This window comes from Hemicordylus capensis, chromosome 1, assembly GCF_027244095.1.
Source record: "Hemicordylus capensis ecotype Gifberg chromosome 1, rHemCap1.1.pri, whole genome shotgun sequence".
In the NCBI taxonomy this organism is placed as follows: Eukaryota; Metazoa; Chordata; class Lepidosauria; order Squamata; family Cordylidae; genus Hemicordylus; species Hemicordylus capensis.
In genome coordinates this window covers 29,778,971-29,797,660 of record NC_069657.1, presented here as the reverse complement: position 1 = coordinate 29,797,660, position 18,690 = coordinate 29,778,971, and the positions used below count along the sequence as shown (strand labels likewise).

The 18,690-nt window shown below is 44.9% G+C and overlaps 1 protein-coding gene across 3 annotated transcripts in view; it reads right to left on the bottom strand.

Annotated features, from left to right (window-relative positions):
- The window catches only part of ATG2B (autophagy related 2B), a 111,659-nt gene that overhangs the window by 34,429 nt on the left and 58,540 nt on the right, over positions 1-18,690 (bottom strand). For all 3 annotated transcript variants that reach the window (XM_053267763.1, XM_053267755.1, XM_053267748.1), the window contains exons 24-29: positions 13,021-13,127; positions 12,751-12,843; positions 11,344-11,414; positions 10,112-10,188; positions 8,932-9,102; positions 308-449 (exon numbers count right to left, since the gene is read on the bottom strand). In XM_053267763.1, coding sequence (XP_053123738.1) covers positions 308-449; positions 8,932-9,102; positions 10,112-10,188; positions 11,344-11,414; positions 12,751-12,843; positions 13,021-13,127 — 661 coding nt within the window. The remainder of the gene's footprint in view (positions 1-307; positions 450-8,931; positions 9,103-10,111; positions 10,189-11,343; positions 11,415-12,750; positions 12,844-13,020; positions 13,128-18,690) is intronic.

The following is an 18,690-nucleotide window of genomic DNA, read 5'->3' as shown; positions in this document are numbered from 1 at the left end:
TTGGACTGTTGTGTTCACCACCCATAAATCCTCTTTCCCTGCCCCATCCCAACATGTGTATACTTCTGCAGCATCACCTTGGTAATCAATATGACACAAAACTCCAATATGAGATACAAGCTCATTTAGTTCAATAAAAAGGAAATGTTACATCATTAATATTTTCCCTTGCATTAGCAGCTATCTAGAATAAGTAAGTGATGTATAAACAAAGTGCATCATATTCACAAAGTTCATGCAGATGCATACAGATTACTGTATTTAAATGTTGTCAGTTTACAAATGGAAGAAATCTGCAATACTTTACCATTAGCTTGTGGTTCAGTGGATGAAGAAAGGTGTTGGGTATCAATTTCTTCCATAGCATCACTCATTAAATCCCGTAAAATCTGTTGGTCTGCTTCAGCAAGAACTGGCCCTTGAGAAGATGGACGGCTAGAAACATCTGCCTACAAGACAAAAATTGTACAAAGACAAGGTTATAAAGGATACAGCATTGCTCTTGAGAAACACATATAACTATAGTATGTGTTAGCTTTTTGTAAGAATATGGTTTCCTAACTTTGTAAAGTCAGGATTACCTGTTGGTTCAATGTCTTGCTCAGAAATCAGTCAAATACTTGATCTTGAATCTGGTTTGATTTTGATAGCTGTCTTAATGGTATTAAATTGTTTTGTTTTAATTTGTATTTTAACAGTTTGTTTTATTTTATAAACCACCTAGAGAAAATTTTATTGGGCAGTATAAAAATACAATACATAAATAAACAAACAAACCCTTGTAACTGCTAATGGAATAGCTGGTAACACCAACCCACCTATTTGTGAATCACAGTATTCAATTATTTCTTCTCAAGCGAACAAATGAGCTGAACCTGTTACCCCTATGAGTTGCAATTCAGCTAAATATCTGAAACACCATTGTTACTTATTGCCAATACATGCTCTATTTGGACATAACAGATGTCTAAAATAGCTCAAGTCCACCTTAAGTGGCTCAGCGGGGAAATGCTTGACTAACAAGCAGAAGGTTGCCGGTTTGAATCCCCGCTGGTATGTTTCCCAGAATATGGAAAACACCTATACCGGGCAGCAGCGATATAGGAAGATGCTGAAAGGCATCACCTCAGACTGCGTGGGAAGAGGCAATGGTAAACTCCTCCTGTATTCTACCAAAGACAACCACACAGCTCTGTGGGCACCAGGAGTTGAAATCGACTTGACGGCACACTTTATTTTAAAACTAGCTGACCCTGCACAGAGCATCTGTACAGTAGTGCACTCAGCCTTTGCCCACCCCTCCAGAGACTTCCCTTGCCCGTCTCCCCCCCCACCTGCTGCTTAGTCCGTTTGTGTGCCCCCCCCCATCTGCTCACCTGGCAGCTGCGGCCATCCAGCCCACCCACCTGCTGCTTGCCCGTTCATCCTGGCCACCATAACACGCGGCCAACTGCCGCCCAGCCAATCTGCTTAGCACCAGGCTCCCTCCCTCCCCGCCATTTTCGTCCGCCCACCTGCCTCCTCTGCCACCCAAAGTTGGAGTCACTGTCGGAATGCGGCGGCCATTCAACGGCCTCCTGCAGAGCACAAGCCTCCTCTGCCCAGCCAATACGCTGAGTGCTAGGACGCATCCCCACGCATCCAGGACAGGCACGTCTACAAGAATTAATTATATAAATAGATAGCTCAATCCATGCAAGACCAAACTAAGGATCTGTGGCAAAGGGAGGGAATATCAAGTTGGAATTTGCCTATGATCAGAGCCAACTGCATTCGAGAGTGGGACTATTCAAACTCGCAGTTGTCAGTACCCTCCTGAGCTTGGCAATATCCACAACTGAGAACTGCCAACAGATGACCAAGAGGGAATGCGATGGCTAATCTCACTCAGAGATGCTGCAATTAGCCTTCAAGCCTGTAGCAGGAGAAATATAGGGGCATTTCAGGTCTGCTAGATGGCATGAGCTCGTGAGGCCATGTCACAGTCTCACACGAAACACTGAAAATTTTCACAAGATTATCACTTGTGCACAGGCTTATTTAGTGAAGAGGGAAAACATGGTCAAAGAAACAAGCCCTGGCTCCCAGAGTGGGTCAGGGCTGAAAAACAAATAATCTAGAGGAGGAAAATATGGGTGAAAGCAGATAGCAACCTTCATTCTAAGGCACTTGGGAGATGGGGACAGAGGACTTTTAGAATAAGAAAATATTAAGTTTACATGTTTATGAAACATTTGCGGGCACCACAGAAAAACTGCTTATTATAATGATTTATAATCAAACAAGCAAGTACTGAGAACAGAAAGAAAGCAGCAGGACTAAGAACATACATAAAGATAATCATACAATATAATGCCAATGTGCCCTCCCTTCCCTACTCTACCCTCCATCTCATCAAAATAAAATGGAGCATTGGTTCACTTACCATAAAGGTTTCTTATTGCTGTTGCAGCCAACGACATCTCTGATTGGATTATCCTTCCCACATGTTCCCAGGACTAACTGATAGGGATGTGTATGAACTGGTCCAGAGGCCATTGTAGAGGCCTCCAAATCGGTTCGAATGTGGCGCAGTTCAAAGGTTTGGTGCCGGGGTGGCAGTGATTCTTTAAGGGCGGGGGGTGCATTTACCCCTCCTGCGGCTTTCCCCACACTGACACTCCTTTTTAAAAAAACTTCTTGGGGTGGCAGTGTACTTCCCTGTCACCCTTGCCCCCATTTTCAACTGGAAGTACCGTGCAGGCATGCATGGTACTTCCAGCCAAAAAGAGGAGCAGGGGCGGCAGGGAGGTATACTTCCACCCCAAGATTTTTTTTTGATTTTTTTTTTAAGGAGCATGAGCGGGGAGAAAGCGGCGGGAGGAGTAAGTGCATTACTACCCCACTGACGCTGGACCACGGGGACGCAGTTCTGTGCACACCACTATTAACTAAAAATAGTACAACCCTTAAGAGCCCAGGATAGATAATCCCACCCAGTTCTTTTAGGCCAAGTATGCAAGTAAGACTGAACGTAATCAACTATAGAAACAGTTAAGAGAATACGTAGAAAAAATAACAGTATACAACACAATAGTTTGGGTGAAGAAATTTGTACATTACCGTACATACGTAGGTACATAGGTTTCCCATGGAGTAGGCCAGGACACTGGGAAGGCAGAGATGTTCTCAGCTCCAGCAGCAAGAAGAAGCCTTCACAGTAAGTGAACCAATGCTCCGTTCTCTGCTGTCTGGAGCAGAAAACATCTCTGATCAGAACATACCACAACTCTGGCCATAACACTCTCTGGGAGGAAGACTCCCAGAGAGACTCCCAGAGACTTCCTTCCTGGGAGGAAGACCATAACACTACTCCGGGGGAAGAGCCTGCTGAAGCACCCTGCGACTGAATGCAGCCTGGGAAGAAGCATATGAATTGATCTTTTAGTGCCTCATGAACATCGATGGCCCCTTCCAAGTAGGGGTAAGTGTATAGCTCCTGCACAGGGGCATTTGCTAAAAAGGCAGCAGATGTGGCCATTGCCCTTGTAGAGTGTGCCAGTATGTTCTCTGGGGGACACAGGTGAAGAGACTCATACGCCAGAGAAATGCATGCACGTATCCATCTGGCACTAATAGGTGCTGATGCCTGACTGCCCACAGACGCTGGAAGACGACTAACAAATAAAGCTTCTGTATGTCTAAACCCCTCCATACATTTTAAGTATGTCTCGAGGCACCTCCGAACATCCAATTTGTGCCATTCCCATTCTGGTACATGTACTGGTCTAGGACAAAAAGATGGTAATATGATAAGCAGATGTCACTTTAGGTCTGAAAAATGGGTCCGGTATGAAATGCACCAATTCAGCCAAAAAATTGCAGAGGCTTTTGTGAGCAGACAAGGCATGTAGTTCTGATATCCTGTGTGCAGAACTTATTGCTATCAGGAAAGCTGTCTTGTAAGATAGGACTCTCAGAGGTGCTACCTGTAGTGCTTATTGACTCAAATGGTGCTACCTGTAGCACTCTGAGAACGGCGTGTACGTTCCAAGATGGAAGCTGATGGACCACCATGGGCGATAGCAGTGTTGCTCCCTTCAGGAACCTTTTAATATGTGGATGATGCAGAACCTTGCTTCTAAAGATCCTTGAGATGATTCCAGCAAGTGATGCCGCCTGTCGCTTCAGTGTGTTTGCCTTGAGACTTTTGTCCAAGCCCTCCTGAAAAAAGGCTAAGGAGTGCCTAATTATCGCTGTGCCATTGTGAATGGAATGTCTAGCCGACCAGCTTAGGAAAGTTCTCCACATATATTGGTAAATGTGTTTCACTGACTCTCTCATGGAAGCTAACAAGCTAAGTCAATACATTGTCTGTATAACCATATTGTTTCAGTATTCCCCGCTCAGTCTCCAGGCGACTAGCTGCAAGCAGCCTGGATCGTGATGTTCCACTGGACTTGATGCAACGTCCATTGACACCAGAAGAAACCACAGTTCTTCCATGGCCATGTAGTCCAGTTCTGGAAACCATGGTCTCATGGGCCAGTATGGAGCTACTAGGATGACCTGTGCTCTGAGTTGTCAAACTCTGCAAAGGAATCGGGGGGGGGGGGGGTCGAAGGGAATGCATACAGAAGTCCTGATGGCCAATGTGTTGAGAGTGCATCCACTGCGCTTGCTTGTGGGCATGGAAAGCAAGTGAAGAACCTGGGGAGTTGTGTGTTGAGCGCTGATGCAAAGTGAGTCAACCTGTGGTCTCTCGAAGCATTGGTTGAGTCTCTGGAAGACCTTCTGGCTGAGCGCCCACTCCCCTGGTGATAGTTGTTCTCGACTCAGCCAATCTGCAATCAAGTTGAGATCTCCCTGGACATGGTGAGCCATGATTGAAGCTAGGTGATTCTCTGCCCAACACATGATCAGCTCTGCTTCTGTCTACAATGACCTTGACCCCCCTTCCCCGCCTGTTTATGTGAGCCTTCGCAGTTGGGTTGTCAGTTCTGATCAACACATGTTTGCTGTCGATTATGTCCTGAAATGATAGTAATGCCTGGTGAATAGCCCTCAGCTCCAACCAATTGATGCTGTGCAGTGAGTCTGTTGAGGATCAACATCCCTGGGCTGCTCTGTGTAGGTAATGAGCCCCCACCCCCATCTCGTCTTGCTGGCATCTGTTGTGATAATCACTCGGGGTGGATTGAGGAACTCCCTTCCCCAACAAAGGTTGCAGTCCACCATCCACCACTGGAGTGACTCCAGAATCTTTTACGGGATAGATAAAGGAATCTGAAATTGAAGTAGGAACCACTGAGGAGCTCTTAAGTGAAATCTGCCTCACAGCACAGAGTCCAAGGTAGCCACCATTAAGCTGAGGATCCGCACTAATGAAAGCAGTTTGGCCTCCCAGGCCCATATTATCTCTGTTAATAGCTGTTGTAGAACCTGTAAACACTCTTCTGGCAAGAAGAGTTTGTCTTTTGCGGTATCTATTAGTACACTTAGGTGAAATATTTTGTATGATGGCACCAAGTGACTCTTCCCTCTGTTTATAAGGAAGCCTGTTATAGCGTCTGGAGAATTAGCTGAAGGTCTCCTGAGGCTGTTAGCATGGACAGTGACCTTAAGAGGAAGTTGTCAAAAAAAGCAGACACGGACACCCTGTAGTCTCCAGTGGCCAATAAGTTGTGCCAGTACCTTAGTAAATACCCTTGGGGCTGATAATAGTCCAACGGAAGGGCCCTGAACTGAGAATGTACCCCGCAGTACTTGAAGCATAGCAGGTGTCGGCTGTCAGGGTGTACTGACACATGTTAGTATGCCTCCTTTAGGTCTATGGATGCTAATAGGTCTAGGTGCTGTAGGGCTTCTGTTATGGAACAAAGAGACTACACGTGAAACTTGCACGTTGGAACCCAACAGTTAAAGAAATTCAGGTCCAGGACCACCCTGAGAAACCTGTCCTTCTTGGGGACTGTGAATAGAATAGAATAGAATAGAATAGAATAGAATAGAATAGAATAGAATAGAATAGAATAGAATAGAATAGAATAGAACAGAACAGAATCAGCCGACCCTCACACAGAGCATCTGTGCGCTCTTTGGGGCTGGCTACCTCTCCCCCCACCCCACCTGCCCCAGTATCTGGCCAGGCCCAGGCTGCCGGACTGAGTGCTGCCGCCAGGCCCGCCGCCGCCTTGCCTCCGCGGCTGGGCCCACCGCCGCCACGTGGCCAGACCCGCCACAACCGCCACCACTGGCGCCATGGCTGGGCCCGCCGCTGCCCAATTCTCCTGGATGCGCCTCCGCCACCCAGCCGGGTGCTGGGACGCACATTCCAAGGCACACCCAAGAGAATTAATATAACAGATAGAACAGAACAAAATCCCTTGTGAGAGGATGGAACTAACTTTACAGCATTTATGTCCATCAAGTGTTAAATTGTGTCTAGTAGACCTATATGTTTGATAAGCCAGCATGACCTTGGGGTGGGAAGAAGTTATCCCATATAAGTAGTCATTAGATTTATAGTGTAGCCTGTCACAATTGTACTTTGTACCCACTGATCTGTGGTAGTCGTCTGCCATTTGTTTAGGTAAGATGACAGACAGACACACGCCCCAGACCCATTAGGGTTAAGTCATTGATTTTGCATTCTGGGCTGGTTTGAGAAGCCCTGGTGATTTTGGTTGTATACCCTAGCCCCCTATTGTCTGTTCCATTGGGGGCGCTGAGATCTAAAACCTCTGTCCTTCCCACGAAAGGAGGGTTGGAACAACCGAAAGGGCTGAAACTGATACTGAAAAGTCCTCCTGGGAAGGGGATGTTTCTGTTGATGTGGGGCCAGAGGTAGGAGCATGGTTTTACGTTTCTCCTTTGACTCCACTAATACCTCCTTGAGGGCTTCCTCACCAAACAGTTTCACCCCATCATAAGGGGTTGCAGCCAGATTTGCTCTGGATGCCACATCTACAGGCCAATGCTTCAACCACAGGTTGTGTCTTCCTACTACGGTTGCCATAGAGGCCCTGGAGGCAAACCTTATAGCATCTAAGGTGGCATCTGATACGAATGCCTGAGCCTTTTGTATTTTTATTAACTGATATCTGAGGCTATATATGTCAAGTGGAGGATCCTGAATTAGGTCATCCAACCACACGAATGAGGCACGGGATAGCAAAGATGCCACCACTGAAGCCCTTATAGACAGAGCGGATGCTTTGTTTGCCCTTCTTAAAGAAGGCTCCTATATGTTTATTGTTCTGATCCTTAAGTCCCGATTACATATCGCCAGTAGACCTTCTTTAACTGTATCAGCAAACAATATAGGTAGATGCAGTGCTAGTTCTCTGTTCTTCTGCTTGGGGAAAACAAGTGTTCCTTTAGTGTGGGGTAATGTCTCTGTAGGGACCATGGATTGAAGCCCCAAAGTATTAATGGCCCTACTCACAAGAGGCGCAAAGTCCTCCTGGACAAATAAGCATTGTGACAAGGTAGATGCTGGGTTTTCCCAGCCATCTGACCATTCCTCTTCCTCCTTGTCCAGGGGATCCTCTCCTGGGTCCCCAGGTGGCGCCTCGACAGGTATAACAGGAACATTTAGATCATTTGTAATATCCACAGGTGTAGTACATTGAATTATAGTATTGCACCTTAGCTCTTCTGTATTAACATTCAGAGGTACTAGCATGCTAGGTGTAGGGTTGGGGGATTCCCCTCCAGCACCCTCAGAGTCCACACACACCATGACCAGTTCCCCTTTGAGCAAGTGAATGAGTTCGCCTTGCTTTCTTATTGTGCTCTTTTTCTTTTGGCTTTCCTAGGGGAATGGTTCTCAGAATCCTTGGATGAGGGATAGTGCCCCTTGCCCCTCTTCTTGCCCCGCTTGGAGCTTTGCATTACTGATACAGCCAAAGAGTCCTTAATCCAATTATGCAAAGTAGTGGGCATTTCCAGGGGCAAACTTATAAGTGGTATAGAAGGGGGACCCGGGGGCGCGGAATTCTGACTAGCCGGGACAAGGAGGGATCTCACTGGTGTAGTCACTGTCTCCTTCTGTCCAGTTGAAGGAGCCTCTCTCCCTGGTCCGGTTCTAGCTCCCTGGAGATCTGTGGCCAACATGGTCCTAGTTGGGGAGGCATGGCTTTGAGCAGCAGCGGCGCCTGACATTCCCGCTAAAGTTGTGGAGCCATTGGAGCTCAAAACGGTAATGGCACGTGTTTGCTGTGCTGAGCTCAGCAATGGTGGGAGCGAGGCAGATGCCAGGCCCACGCTGTCCTGCTGTGTTTCTTCCTGAGCTCTGGTCAAATGCTGAGTCTTGTGGCCTATTTGGGAAGGACCCAGTCCAGCATCCTCCATTTCTGCTCATTCGTGTGGCACAGCCATAATGGTGGTGGCACAGGAGGCAGAGAGCCCGGAGCTCTTGTGGCAAGCCCACTCTGCTTCCTCCCCTCGGGAGAAGAATATGCCTGATAGCCCGGCAGCGCTCCATAGGTATAAAGGGAGAGAGAGGGAAGGAAAGAAATAACGGGGGGGGGGGTTGGCAGGGGGAGCAGTTGAGAGAAAGAGACACTTAGCAGTAATGGGGACAAAGTAGTAGAAAGGTAGGACAATAGCTCATAGAATATAGAAAAATAAGAAGACTATGGAGATCTGCCTAGGAGCACAGCAGGACTAAAAAAACTGGGCAGGGTTATCCATCCCGGACTTGTAATATTTTCAATTAGTCCTGCCAGGGAGCACATGGGAAGGATAACCCAATCAGAGATGTCCTCGGCTCCAGGCAGCAGAGAATTACAAGTTACTTTTCTAGGAATTTAAAAACTACATGGCAGAGTTAATTATTCTTGACAACAGTTCTGCTTAGGGATCAGTTACACTACTGGTGGATTAAACCAATCAGTATAAAATTAGGATGGTTGGAAAAGAGGGATCAGTAGAGATGCCTTTTCATACCTTAGAATTCTGTTTGGTCACTCCAGAGGTAGGCTCTGTCTTAGCAGGTGGATTCAAATCACCGTAACTGGCAATGTACTGGATGAGATTCATTAATGCAGCACAAGAGTCTGAGCACGTTCGGATGTGAATCACGTCACTGGAACAATGCAGTTCAAAGCGGGGCTTACTCTAGGCAACAGAAAAAGAGTCAAAGGATAACAAAATGAATGATTAAAAAATAACTGGGCTCTCTATTAAGTTTTATAATAAGAATTCCATGTATATTGACCTAAACATGTGTTTGTTTAAACGTTTGTGTATATCTTGTTTAAACTATTTTGTTTTTCTGTCTTCTTTATGAATCCACTGTACAATGGTCATCATCATCATCAAAATAAAAAAGTCAAAATTGTGTCTGAGACTAACACAAGGTATCTTTCTGGGGGAAAACTGTCAAACGTTCATGGACAACGAAACAAAACATGTGCTTTTTATATATGGACAGAGGCCAACATCCTGACTAAAGAAGAGAGGAGATCTGGTCTTGTGGTAGCAAACATCAATAGTCCCTTTTGCTAAGCAGGGTCTACCCTGGTTTGCATTTGAATGGGAAACATGTCTGAGCACTGTAAGATATTCCCATTAGTGGATGGGGCTGCTCTGGAAAGAGCACCAGCATGCTTGCATGCAGAAGGTCCCAAGTGCCCTCCCTGGCATCTCCATCGTGATGGCTGATATCCTGACTAATAAAGCACCAGTGCTACAGATGCAAGTCAATTAACTGAGCACCAGCACTGGTGCTCACAGGAGGAGGGGAATGGCTTTCAACAACCATATTTTGGGATAACAACAAGTCCTCTGTGTTATCCCAAAATATGTCCCTGAGGGTTGTCAAAATCTGTCCCTCTCTCCAGTGCAAATGAGTGCTGGTGCTCAGTTAGTTGATTTGCATCTGCAGCACTGGTGCTTTATTAGTCAGGATATCAGCCATCATGCTTAAAAGTCCAAGCTAATTCTAGCAGTATTGAAATAAAGATTCACCTGACCCTACACATAGTTATATGGGAGTGAATCTCTTTCAGTGAAACTTGTTTCCAAAAAGGTATGTTTAGGATCAAGCCCCCTGCCCCCCACCTTTTTTAAAAAAAATGAGGACTTGAATTAGGATCAAAATGCTGGTCACAATTTAAATCCTTACTCTTTCTCCATCAGACCCAGGTTTTACTGCCCTTATGGTCAGTTCCAAGAGTCCCATGTCCATAACTCGAACATAATCTGAAAAAGACAAAACAAGTATCTACTAAACTGCTAAAATATTGCCTCTTTAAAAAGCAGATTCTTAACACACACAGTTTAAGCTTGGGTTCAGTTTATTTGCCTATCTCACCATGCCACAGAGATGCTCTCTACTGGCTTTAAAGTAGTCTCTTCGTCCCACTGCCCGCTCCACCCACCACTTGTCCCCATGTTGGACTGCTATATCACAAAGATCCAGGACCCCTACAACCTAAAGGAAGATAGTGGATAACAAGTCAGTTGGCATAGCCAAGCTCTTTAAAAAGTACCTTTCTAACTGCTTTTGTTGCATTTTGTTCCAGACAAACCCACACACATTACAACTTCAACCCAACCTCAGCACAACTCAAAAACGGACCAAACAGAAGCCCCACTATAGAATGCCCCCCTCCATACAAATGGTTGGACAAAGTGTCCAGCCCTCGTCCTCGTTTCTCCCCTGAAGGGGCTCCCCCAAAGGGGCGACCCCCTTAGGTGTCACCCCTCCGGTGGCGACCCCGCCGGTAGCGGGGCCGCCACCACCAGCAGTCTTCCTATATAGGCTGAGCAGTAAGCTCAGCAGGTGGAACCAGGAAAAACTGCCCAGTCACCCTTACAGCCCCAGTCCTGCAAAGCCTCTCCGCAAGCAGTCCTGGGGGAGGCAGATGGCAACCAGGGAGGGCAGAAGAGAAGAGGCAGGCACCCCAGTCTCACACCCTGGGGGAGATGGTATCCTCTTCTCCTTTTCTCCAGCAGGCACTGCATTCAAACTGCATTTTGGCTAGGAACAAAATGTCACTAGCATGCGCTTCTGTGGGCAACTATATGAAAGTTTTCAACCACTTTATATTTTGTCTTAGGATATTTTCATTAATTTGAGATTTACTGGAACTCAATGTATTGCTTAAAAGAAGAAAACTTACTAAACTCTGTTTTGTGAAGTGCTTATGTGTATGAAATTCAGAACTGCAAGCAATACCTTTCCCCCATTCTACTACAGTAGACAATCATGTTTAATTTTCTATCTGTTATTACACATGTTTAATCTATTGCAACGCATTTAGGGATTCTTATCATACAAATGTAATAAATAAATTATATAGTAGCACCCTTTAAAATTCTAAAGGTTCCTTTCAAAAGCTTAAGCACACTTACCTCTTTGGAGGTTCACCGTACCAACGTTACACTTGTCAGATAAATGCAAGGCAGCCTCATCCAAGATTATTCTGTACCAAAAAAGTTCAACAATAGCAACAAAATATGTGTGTTTAATATATAGGCAAAAAGAGGTTAGTTCATCTGACTGGAAACTATGAATATAATTATTCTGGGAAGGCTGCAACCAACAGATTTCTTCCTCTCAGCTTCTCCTGAAGTTACTGACTTGGTTCTGGTGAATCTCTGTCAGTTTCATGGTTGGGACCTTATACAGTCACTACAGATGGGATTTGAAGATTGTTTTTCCCCATAGCGATAGCATGATTTACATCAACTCTTTATTTTGTTAAAACTGATTGTGTAAAAACAAAACAACCCAAACTCATATGTTGGAAAAGATTCTTTAGGTAGAAACCTCCTTAAAAAGATTTGGGCAAAGAATATAGAATGCAGTGGGCATGCCCAACGCTTCTACCAGTGTTGAGAAGGTTTAGTTATTCTTGAAGGTGTTGCATTCATTTTTCCAAGACAGAGACTGCGACAAGGGTTAGTCTTAAAAACTAGTTCTCCACTAGAAAAATAAAGAAATATGCCACTGGTTTTAGGATTATTCAGGTACTGAGACTTATTTTAATAAGAAGAGACTGAGCTGTTTTTAAATCCATGTGTGCTGTTTCTTCCACCTATTCCCATCATCTTCTATCCTGGCAAACAAAAGAAATGGAAGGAAAGCATTTTGGGGAAAGATATTTAATTATGCAAGTTTTTAGCCCAATCTATTTTTAAGGACCATAACAGATAACAAGCTAAAACCATGGACATAAAATCCATGATCCCAAAGAGAGCATTTATGCCTGAACCATACATGCACTCCATTTTCTCATTCAAGTTCTCATCAGCAACATCTTGTGCCAAAATCTCCAAAACACGTTTTACAAATAGGGAGTTTAAATTGCGGTTGTATATATGGAATCTGACAAAGAGAACAGACTCTCTTCCCCAAACCCTAAAGATGTTCACATTATAACCCTTACAGGTGTCCTCCTTGCTTCCCTTGATCACAGCTATGATGACTATTTAAAGCCAACTAAATATGGATAAGACTCATGGATCTTTTCTCACCCCACCCCCATGGTACTGCCCCTGGAAAAGTTTCCCTTCAAATCACTGGTCCATGGGCAAGTCAACACATAGAGTGTGGGCCTTCATAGGCTGGAGAAAAGCCTTGGTGAAACCAAACAAACATCCTATGGGCATTACATAACATGCATTCAAGATAAAGAGATTAAATTTAGTCAAGGTCTGAAATTCAACCTGCGTATCTGGTTTTACAACATTTTAAAGTGTTGAAATAAATGAGGGTTAAGTGAACTGTTTTTTTTAAACAAACTCTTAAAACTTTACCTAAGCGTAGAAGATGACTTGTCCAGTGCCACACTACTTGAAATACTGAACGTTTCAACAGTAAGAAGTGATCTGGTCGGCAAAAAGAGAGGCCTGACAAAAGCAAAAAACCAAGTATAAAAATATAATTTCTAATTATTTGATAGGAAAGTGATGCAGGACTTTCAGGTTTTCATAAACAACCTTGACATCTTGACCTTTCAAATGGCTCAAGGTATCAGCTGCCATAACAGGCCGACTCAAGTACTATATTCATTTTTTAAAACTTACCTATAATTTAAAGCACAGCTCCAGAGATGGATGTGAAACGTTGTAATAGAGGCTGGAGGATTATATCCCAAGACAGGCTCATCAGAAATATTTAAAAAATATAAAATCTACAAATTACAAAGAAATGTAAAAATGAGTCTACAGCATTCTAGTTAAGTAACATTGGTTTTAAAAATCATTGATACACTTCAAAAAAAACAGGTTGCTTACCTGTAACAGATGATCTGGTAGTGATCCCACAACATTCATAAACAATGGGTTCTGCGCCTGTACAGACCAACTTCGGGTAAAATTCGTTAGCTCCTTGAGATGCCTCCAACTGCCTTCTGCACGTGCCCTGCAGTATCTTACAGTGACGGTTAGACGTCCTTCTCTCAGTTTCTTGTTGGCCAACTGATGCTATTTTCCTAAGCATCTCCGAATGCACAGTTCATATTGCTTGCGCTCCGCAGTGGGGATGGCTGGGCAGGTTTTATGAATGTTGTGGGATCACTACCAGATCATCTGTTACAAGTAAGCAACCTGTTTATCTGGATAGTGATCTCACGAAAGTCATAAACAATGGGTGAATTACGAGCTTCCCTAGAGGAGATGGAACCATGGTTGTCTTGGCCACCAGGGGTTATTAAAATTCCTCTGGTCTTGCCCTGTAGTACCTTGGCTACTACCCTGTTCAGCAGGGGATACGGTGGATACAAATAAAATGTACTGTGAGTCCATTGAAACTGGAAGACATCACCCTTGGAGTGGTTTCCCAGTCCCATCCTGGAGCTCACATTTCTGCTCACATTTCTTGTTCAGGTTGGTTGCAAATAGGTTCACTGTTGGTGTCCCCCAAAAGGCGAACAGCTCTTCCAGGAATAAGGGATTCATTTCCCATTCATGTTGTTGGAGCATATGACTCCTGTTCAATGCGTCTGCTAACATGTTGTCCTCTCCTTTTATGTGGATGGCAAGCATGTGAATCTTTCGTGCGATGTACCAGTTCCACATTTGTAGACTGAGTTGACACAGTGGTTTTGACATGGTGCCCCCTTGGTTGTTTATGTACGCAATCGCAGGAGTATTGTCCATTCTTATCTGGATCACATGGTTTGTGATGGTGTTTTGAAAAGACTTCAAAGACTTGAAAGCAGCCAGTAGCTCTAGGAAGTTTATATGCAACTGCCTCTCTCAAGCAGACCAAAGGCCCTGCACCCTTAGTTCTGATAGATGAGCTCCCCAGCCCAGCATGGAAGCATCTGTCGTCACCATCAGCATGGGCACTAGAGATTGGAATGGAATTCCCCTTTGGAGATTTGTACTGTTGGCCCATCAGCGCAGAGAGGCCAACACCTTTTTGGTAGAAGCAGGAGCTTGCTCTGTGGATCGATGCTGGGGCGAAATTCCAACAAGTACCACGTTTGCAGCTTCCCCAGTCTAAGTTTCGCAGAGCGTACCATAGACGTGCATGAAGCCACCAGACCGATGAGGACCTGAATCGCTCTTGCCTTCTGTAGTGGTGTTGTTTGGAATGCTTCCACTATTTCCCGAATGCGTTCATACCTGTCTTTTAGTAAATATGCCCTCTGTTCATCCATATCTAGTACCACACCAATGTACTGTAGTCGCATGGCAGGTTGTAGATATGATTTTTTCCAATTGATCTGTACCCCCAAGTTGTGTAATAGTGATGTCACTATCTTCACATGGGAGCTTAACTGTGTCCTTGTTCTTTCAGTGAGGAGCCAGTTGTCCAGAAATTGAAAGATGGAGAGGTCCTGCATTTGAAGATAGGCTATGATTGCTGCCATACACTTCGTGAATACCCTTGGGGCCATTGCTAGGCCGAAGAGTAGCACACTGTACTGGTATATTTCTGTGCCCACCAGGAAGCGCAGGTACTTCCTGTGGTTCTCCTGTATGCCGATGTGGAATATGCGTCCTTCAAATCCAACGTCACAATCCACCTTTCTTAGTGTAGAAGTGGAAGGGTTGCTTGCAGCGTTATCATGCAGAACTTCTGCACCTCGACATATAGCTTCAACCAACACAAGTCCATTACTGGGTGCATGACCCCATCCCGCTTCGGGATCTGAAAGTACTGGGAGTAAAAACCCGCTTGGCTGTAAGCCCACGCACTGGCATAATTGCCTGTTTCTCCAACTATTCTTTGACTTCTTCCTTCAGGGTTGTTGTTTCGGGAGTATATTTTATCCCTGTAAACTCTGGCAGAGTCACGAACTCTATTGCATACCCCATTGTGGTTATGTGTAACACCCACTGGTCTGATGTTAAGTGGTGCCATGCTGGGGCATGACTTGCCAGTGTGATGGTTACGTGGCAAGCGTCAAAGTGTTGTTGTTTCTTGCACAGATGGTAGGTATCATAGTGTTGTTGGGTACAGGCAGGCTCTGACTGCAATCAAAGGTGTTTGGCCTGCCGTAAGGCCTTTTTACGGTTCTGCTGGTTAGTCCTATTTCTAGCAGCATTCGGTTTGCAGTTGTATCTTTGATACGGTTTCCTATAGTCTTTTCATTCATTCTGTTGAAACAGGTTTTGTCTCCTTTGGTAAGGTTGATATCTTGTATTAGTATACCTTTCAGTTATGAATGACTTTGCTGGTTTTTTTTGTTCCATTGTGGTATCTGTTTCTTCAGAAAACAGCCACTTACCATCGAAGTGGAGTGTCTCTATTCGGTTCCACATATCCTGCCATAGCATGGTCGTCCGCAGCCACACATGCCTCCTCAGCATTACTGCAGATGTTAAGGTGCGGAATTCTGATTCCGCTAGATGCTTGCATTACTTAACTGTTGGTGTGTTGCCGTCGTTGTCCTGACAAAGGTGCTCTCAAATTTCTTTTGAAACTCAGCTGGAGTCAGATTAGCATGCTCTTCGAACAACTCTCCCAGAAGGAGTATGTATACTTAGATAAACAAGCGATGTAATTGGCAATCTTAATATTAAGGCATGCTGTTGAGTAGATCCTCCTGCCAACAACAACAAGCTTACGTCCCTCCCTATCTGATGGGGTTGTGTGGCACCTTCCACCTCTGGATGATGATGCACAATCTATTACCAGCGAGTTAGGTACAGGATGTTTCATAAGGTACTCATTGTCCTCTTCTTGTATCCTATACAGTGTTTCCAGCCGTTTTGATGTTGCCGTGGATGTCTGGACAACTTCCCAAACTGACTTTGCAGCTTTGGTAATGACAGGTATCATCGGTAAGTATGGTGGCTGTAGTCCAGTTGTCCTTTTCATAAAATTGTACACCGGGTCATCCAGATCCATCGTCTTTTGTTTAAGGTCCAAGCCCAGTACCTCAGCCATCTCCGCTATCTGTTGGTGACAGGATATCATCTCCTCTGTTGGCAATACCGACGGAGTTGCAGATACCTTCTGGCTAGACTCTAGGACGTATTCCTCAGATTCTTCCACTGAGGAGTCTGTAGTGTAACTTTCCACTTCATCCGAAAAGTCCAGTTGTTCCTCAGTTGGGTGGCTCAAAGCCCCATGTGTGTCTGCAGCACTGTCTGCTGAAGATGCAGGCAGATTCCTATTGTCCATCCTTTCATTGTCTCTTGTTCGGATTGTTTGGGTAGCTGTATTCTGTGGCATCTGTGTAGCCACTACTGGTAGGGGAGGAAAACTTGTTTGAATGGAAAACGTTCTTATTTTCGATCTTGGTTCTTGTAGCGTGACTGTACTGATTTGTCTCGGTAATATTGTTTGTTTGGCATTACTTGTGTTGCAGTCTGTGTCAAATGCGTTCTTTGCATCTGCCATTGTCCAAATAAAGAATACTCTTCTGGAGACAGGGTTATGGAGGTATGTCCCCAACCCCTATGTGGTAGTAACTTCAACAGTGGAGTGGTCTTATATGGGCTTGTATACGACACCAAAGGTGTCCTTGGTGCCAAAAGATGCTGGTCTAATTCTTCCTCCTCCACCTCAACATCCAGTCCATGACTAAGGAAACCTTTGAACGTAGAGGTTGATGGAGTGCTCTCTCCAGACTATCAGTTTCACAATGTCTGAAAATGATGTAGGGCCTAACCCCATCTCTTCCTCAGTTCCGACGTCACGACAGTGTACGGTGTCGAAGGTAACAGGTGTCTGCTTGCTTGACCTCAATGTCGAGGAAGTTGGCTTCAAACACTGTGGTTTCGGCGACGGTGGCAACTGTAGTGGTGTTGTTGCTGATGTCGCTCGGTGTCATGATTCCGGCATCTGCTCACCTGGGCTTCGAAGTCAATACCAAGCGTGGCTGCCTTCGGTGTCGAAGGAGACTGTTGTGAGTTGGTGCCAGTGAGAGCGATGCCACTCAGTGTCGTGACTCCGGTCGATACCGATCTGATGTTGATGCAGATGGGCTTCTCGTTTTCTGCAACCCTGTTGGAGAGGGGGTTGTTTCAGATGTCTTGCTGCGATGTTTTTTTCTTGTGCATTTTGTCTTATGTTTCTTCGGTGGCGGTGCATCCACCAATGGCTTGCCCTTTCTATTTGGGCTGGCATGTATGGCAGTTGGTCTCTTGAAGGGTGTTTCATCCCTCAAGGTCAAGGCTGCCGCCCACAACTTCGGGATTTAGACTGCGTATATGTTGCAGTCCTCAGTGCCAATTTTGAACTCGAAGCTGCAGGAGATTGGGGGATATTTTTTCCGGGGCGAAGCGTGTCTTCCTTTAATGCCATCTTAAGTCGGGCTGCTTGGTTTTTCAAAGTCTGCTTAGAAAACGATGAGCAGATTAAGCAGGCCGTGGCGCTTTGGCCCTCCCCCAAGCACAGCAAACAGAGTTATTATTAATAATTCGATTTCTATACCACCCTTCCAAAAATGGCTCAGGGCGGTTTACACAGAGAAATAATAAATAAAATGGCTCCCTGTCCCCAAAGGGCTCACATTCTTTAAAAAAAAAACACAAGATAGACACCAGCAACAGTCACTGGAGATACTGTGCTGGGGGTGGATAGGGCCAGTTACTCTCCCCCTGCTCAATAAAGAGAATCACCACGGTAAAAGGTGCCTCTTTGCCAAGTTAGCAGGGGACTGTTAACCAATTAACCAAGTTAGACATGTTTGTTTGCACTAGTGCAACACTAGTCTGAAATGCAAGCTCTAGACTCTTTGCCCAGTTAGCAGTTGGAGGCTGTCAGTTGAAGGGAATTTCCCCTTGCAATTTTCACACCTTTTAAAGGTGGTCTTCTCCCTAGGAGCTTTTCTATGCCATAAACACAGTAAATTGTTAAGTGTCTCTATACCGTTTAGTATTCCGTAGTCAAAGTCTATTGAGTAATTTCTCAATACTTTCCAAATTTTGTGGGTAATCCTTAGAATAGTTGTTTCTGTTCCATTTTCTAGCCACTGAAATTGATTTTTTAGTTTGTTTATTTCTGAGGAGCTCTAGAAATCTGGAGATGTGATCACTAAGGCGGTCAGAAAGAAACTGAGAGAAAGACACCTAACCGCCACTATAAGATACTGCAGAGCATGTGCAGGAGGTGGTTGGAGGCGTCTCGAGGAGCTAACAAATTTTACCCAAAGTTGGTCTGCGCAGGCAGAACCCATTGTTTATGACTGTCGTGAGATCACTATCCAGATTATGCATAAAGAAGAGGCTGATAAATTTGTTAAAGAAGCACATTTGGATCAGTAATTAAAAGAAAGTAGAGAGAGGGTATGTGTT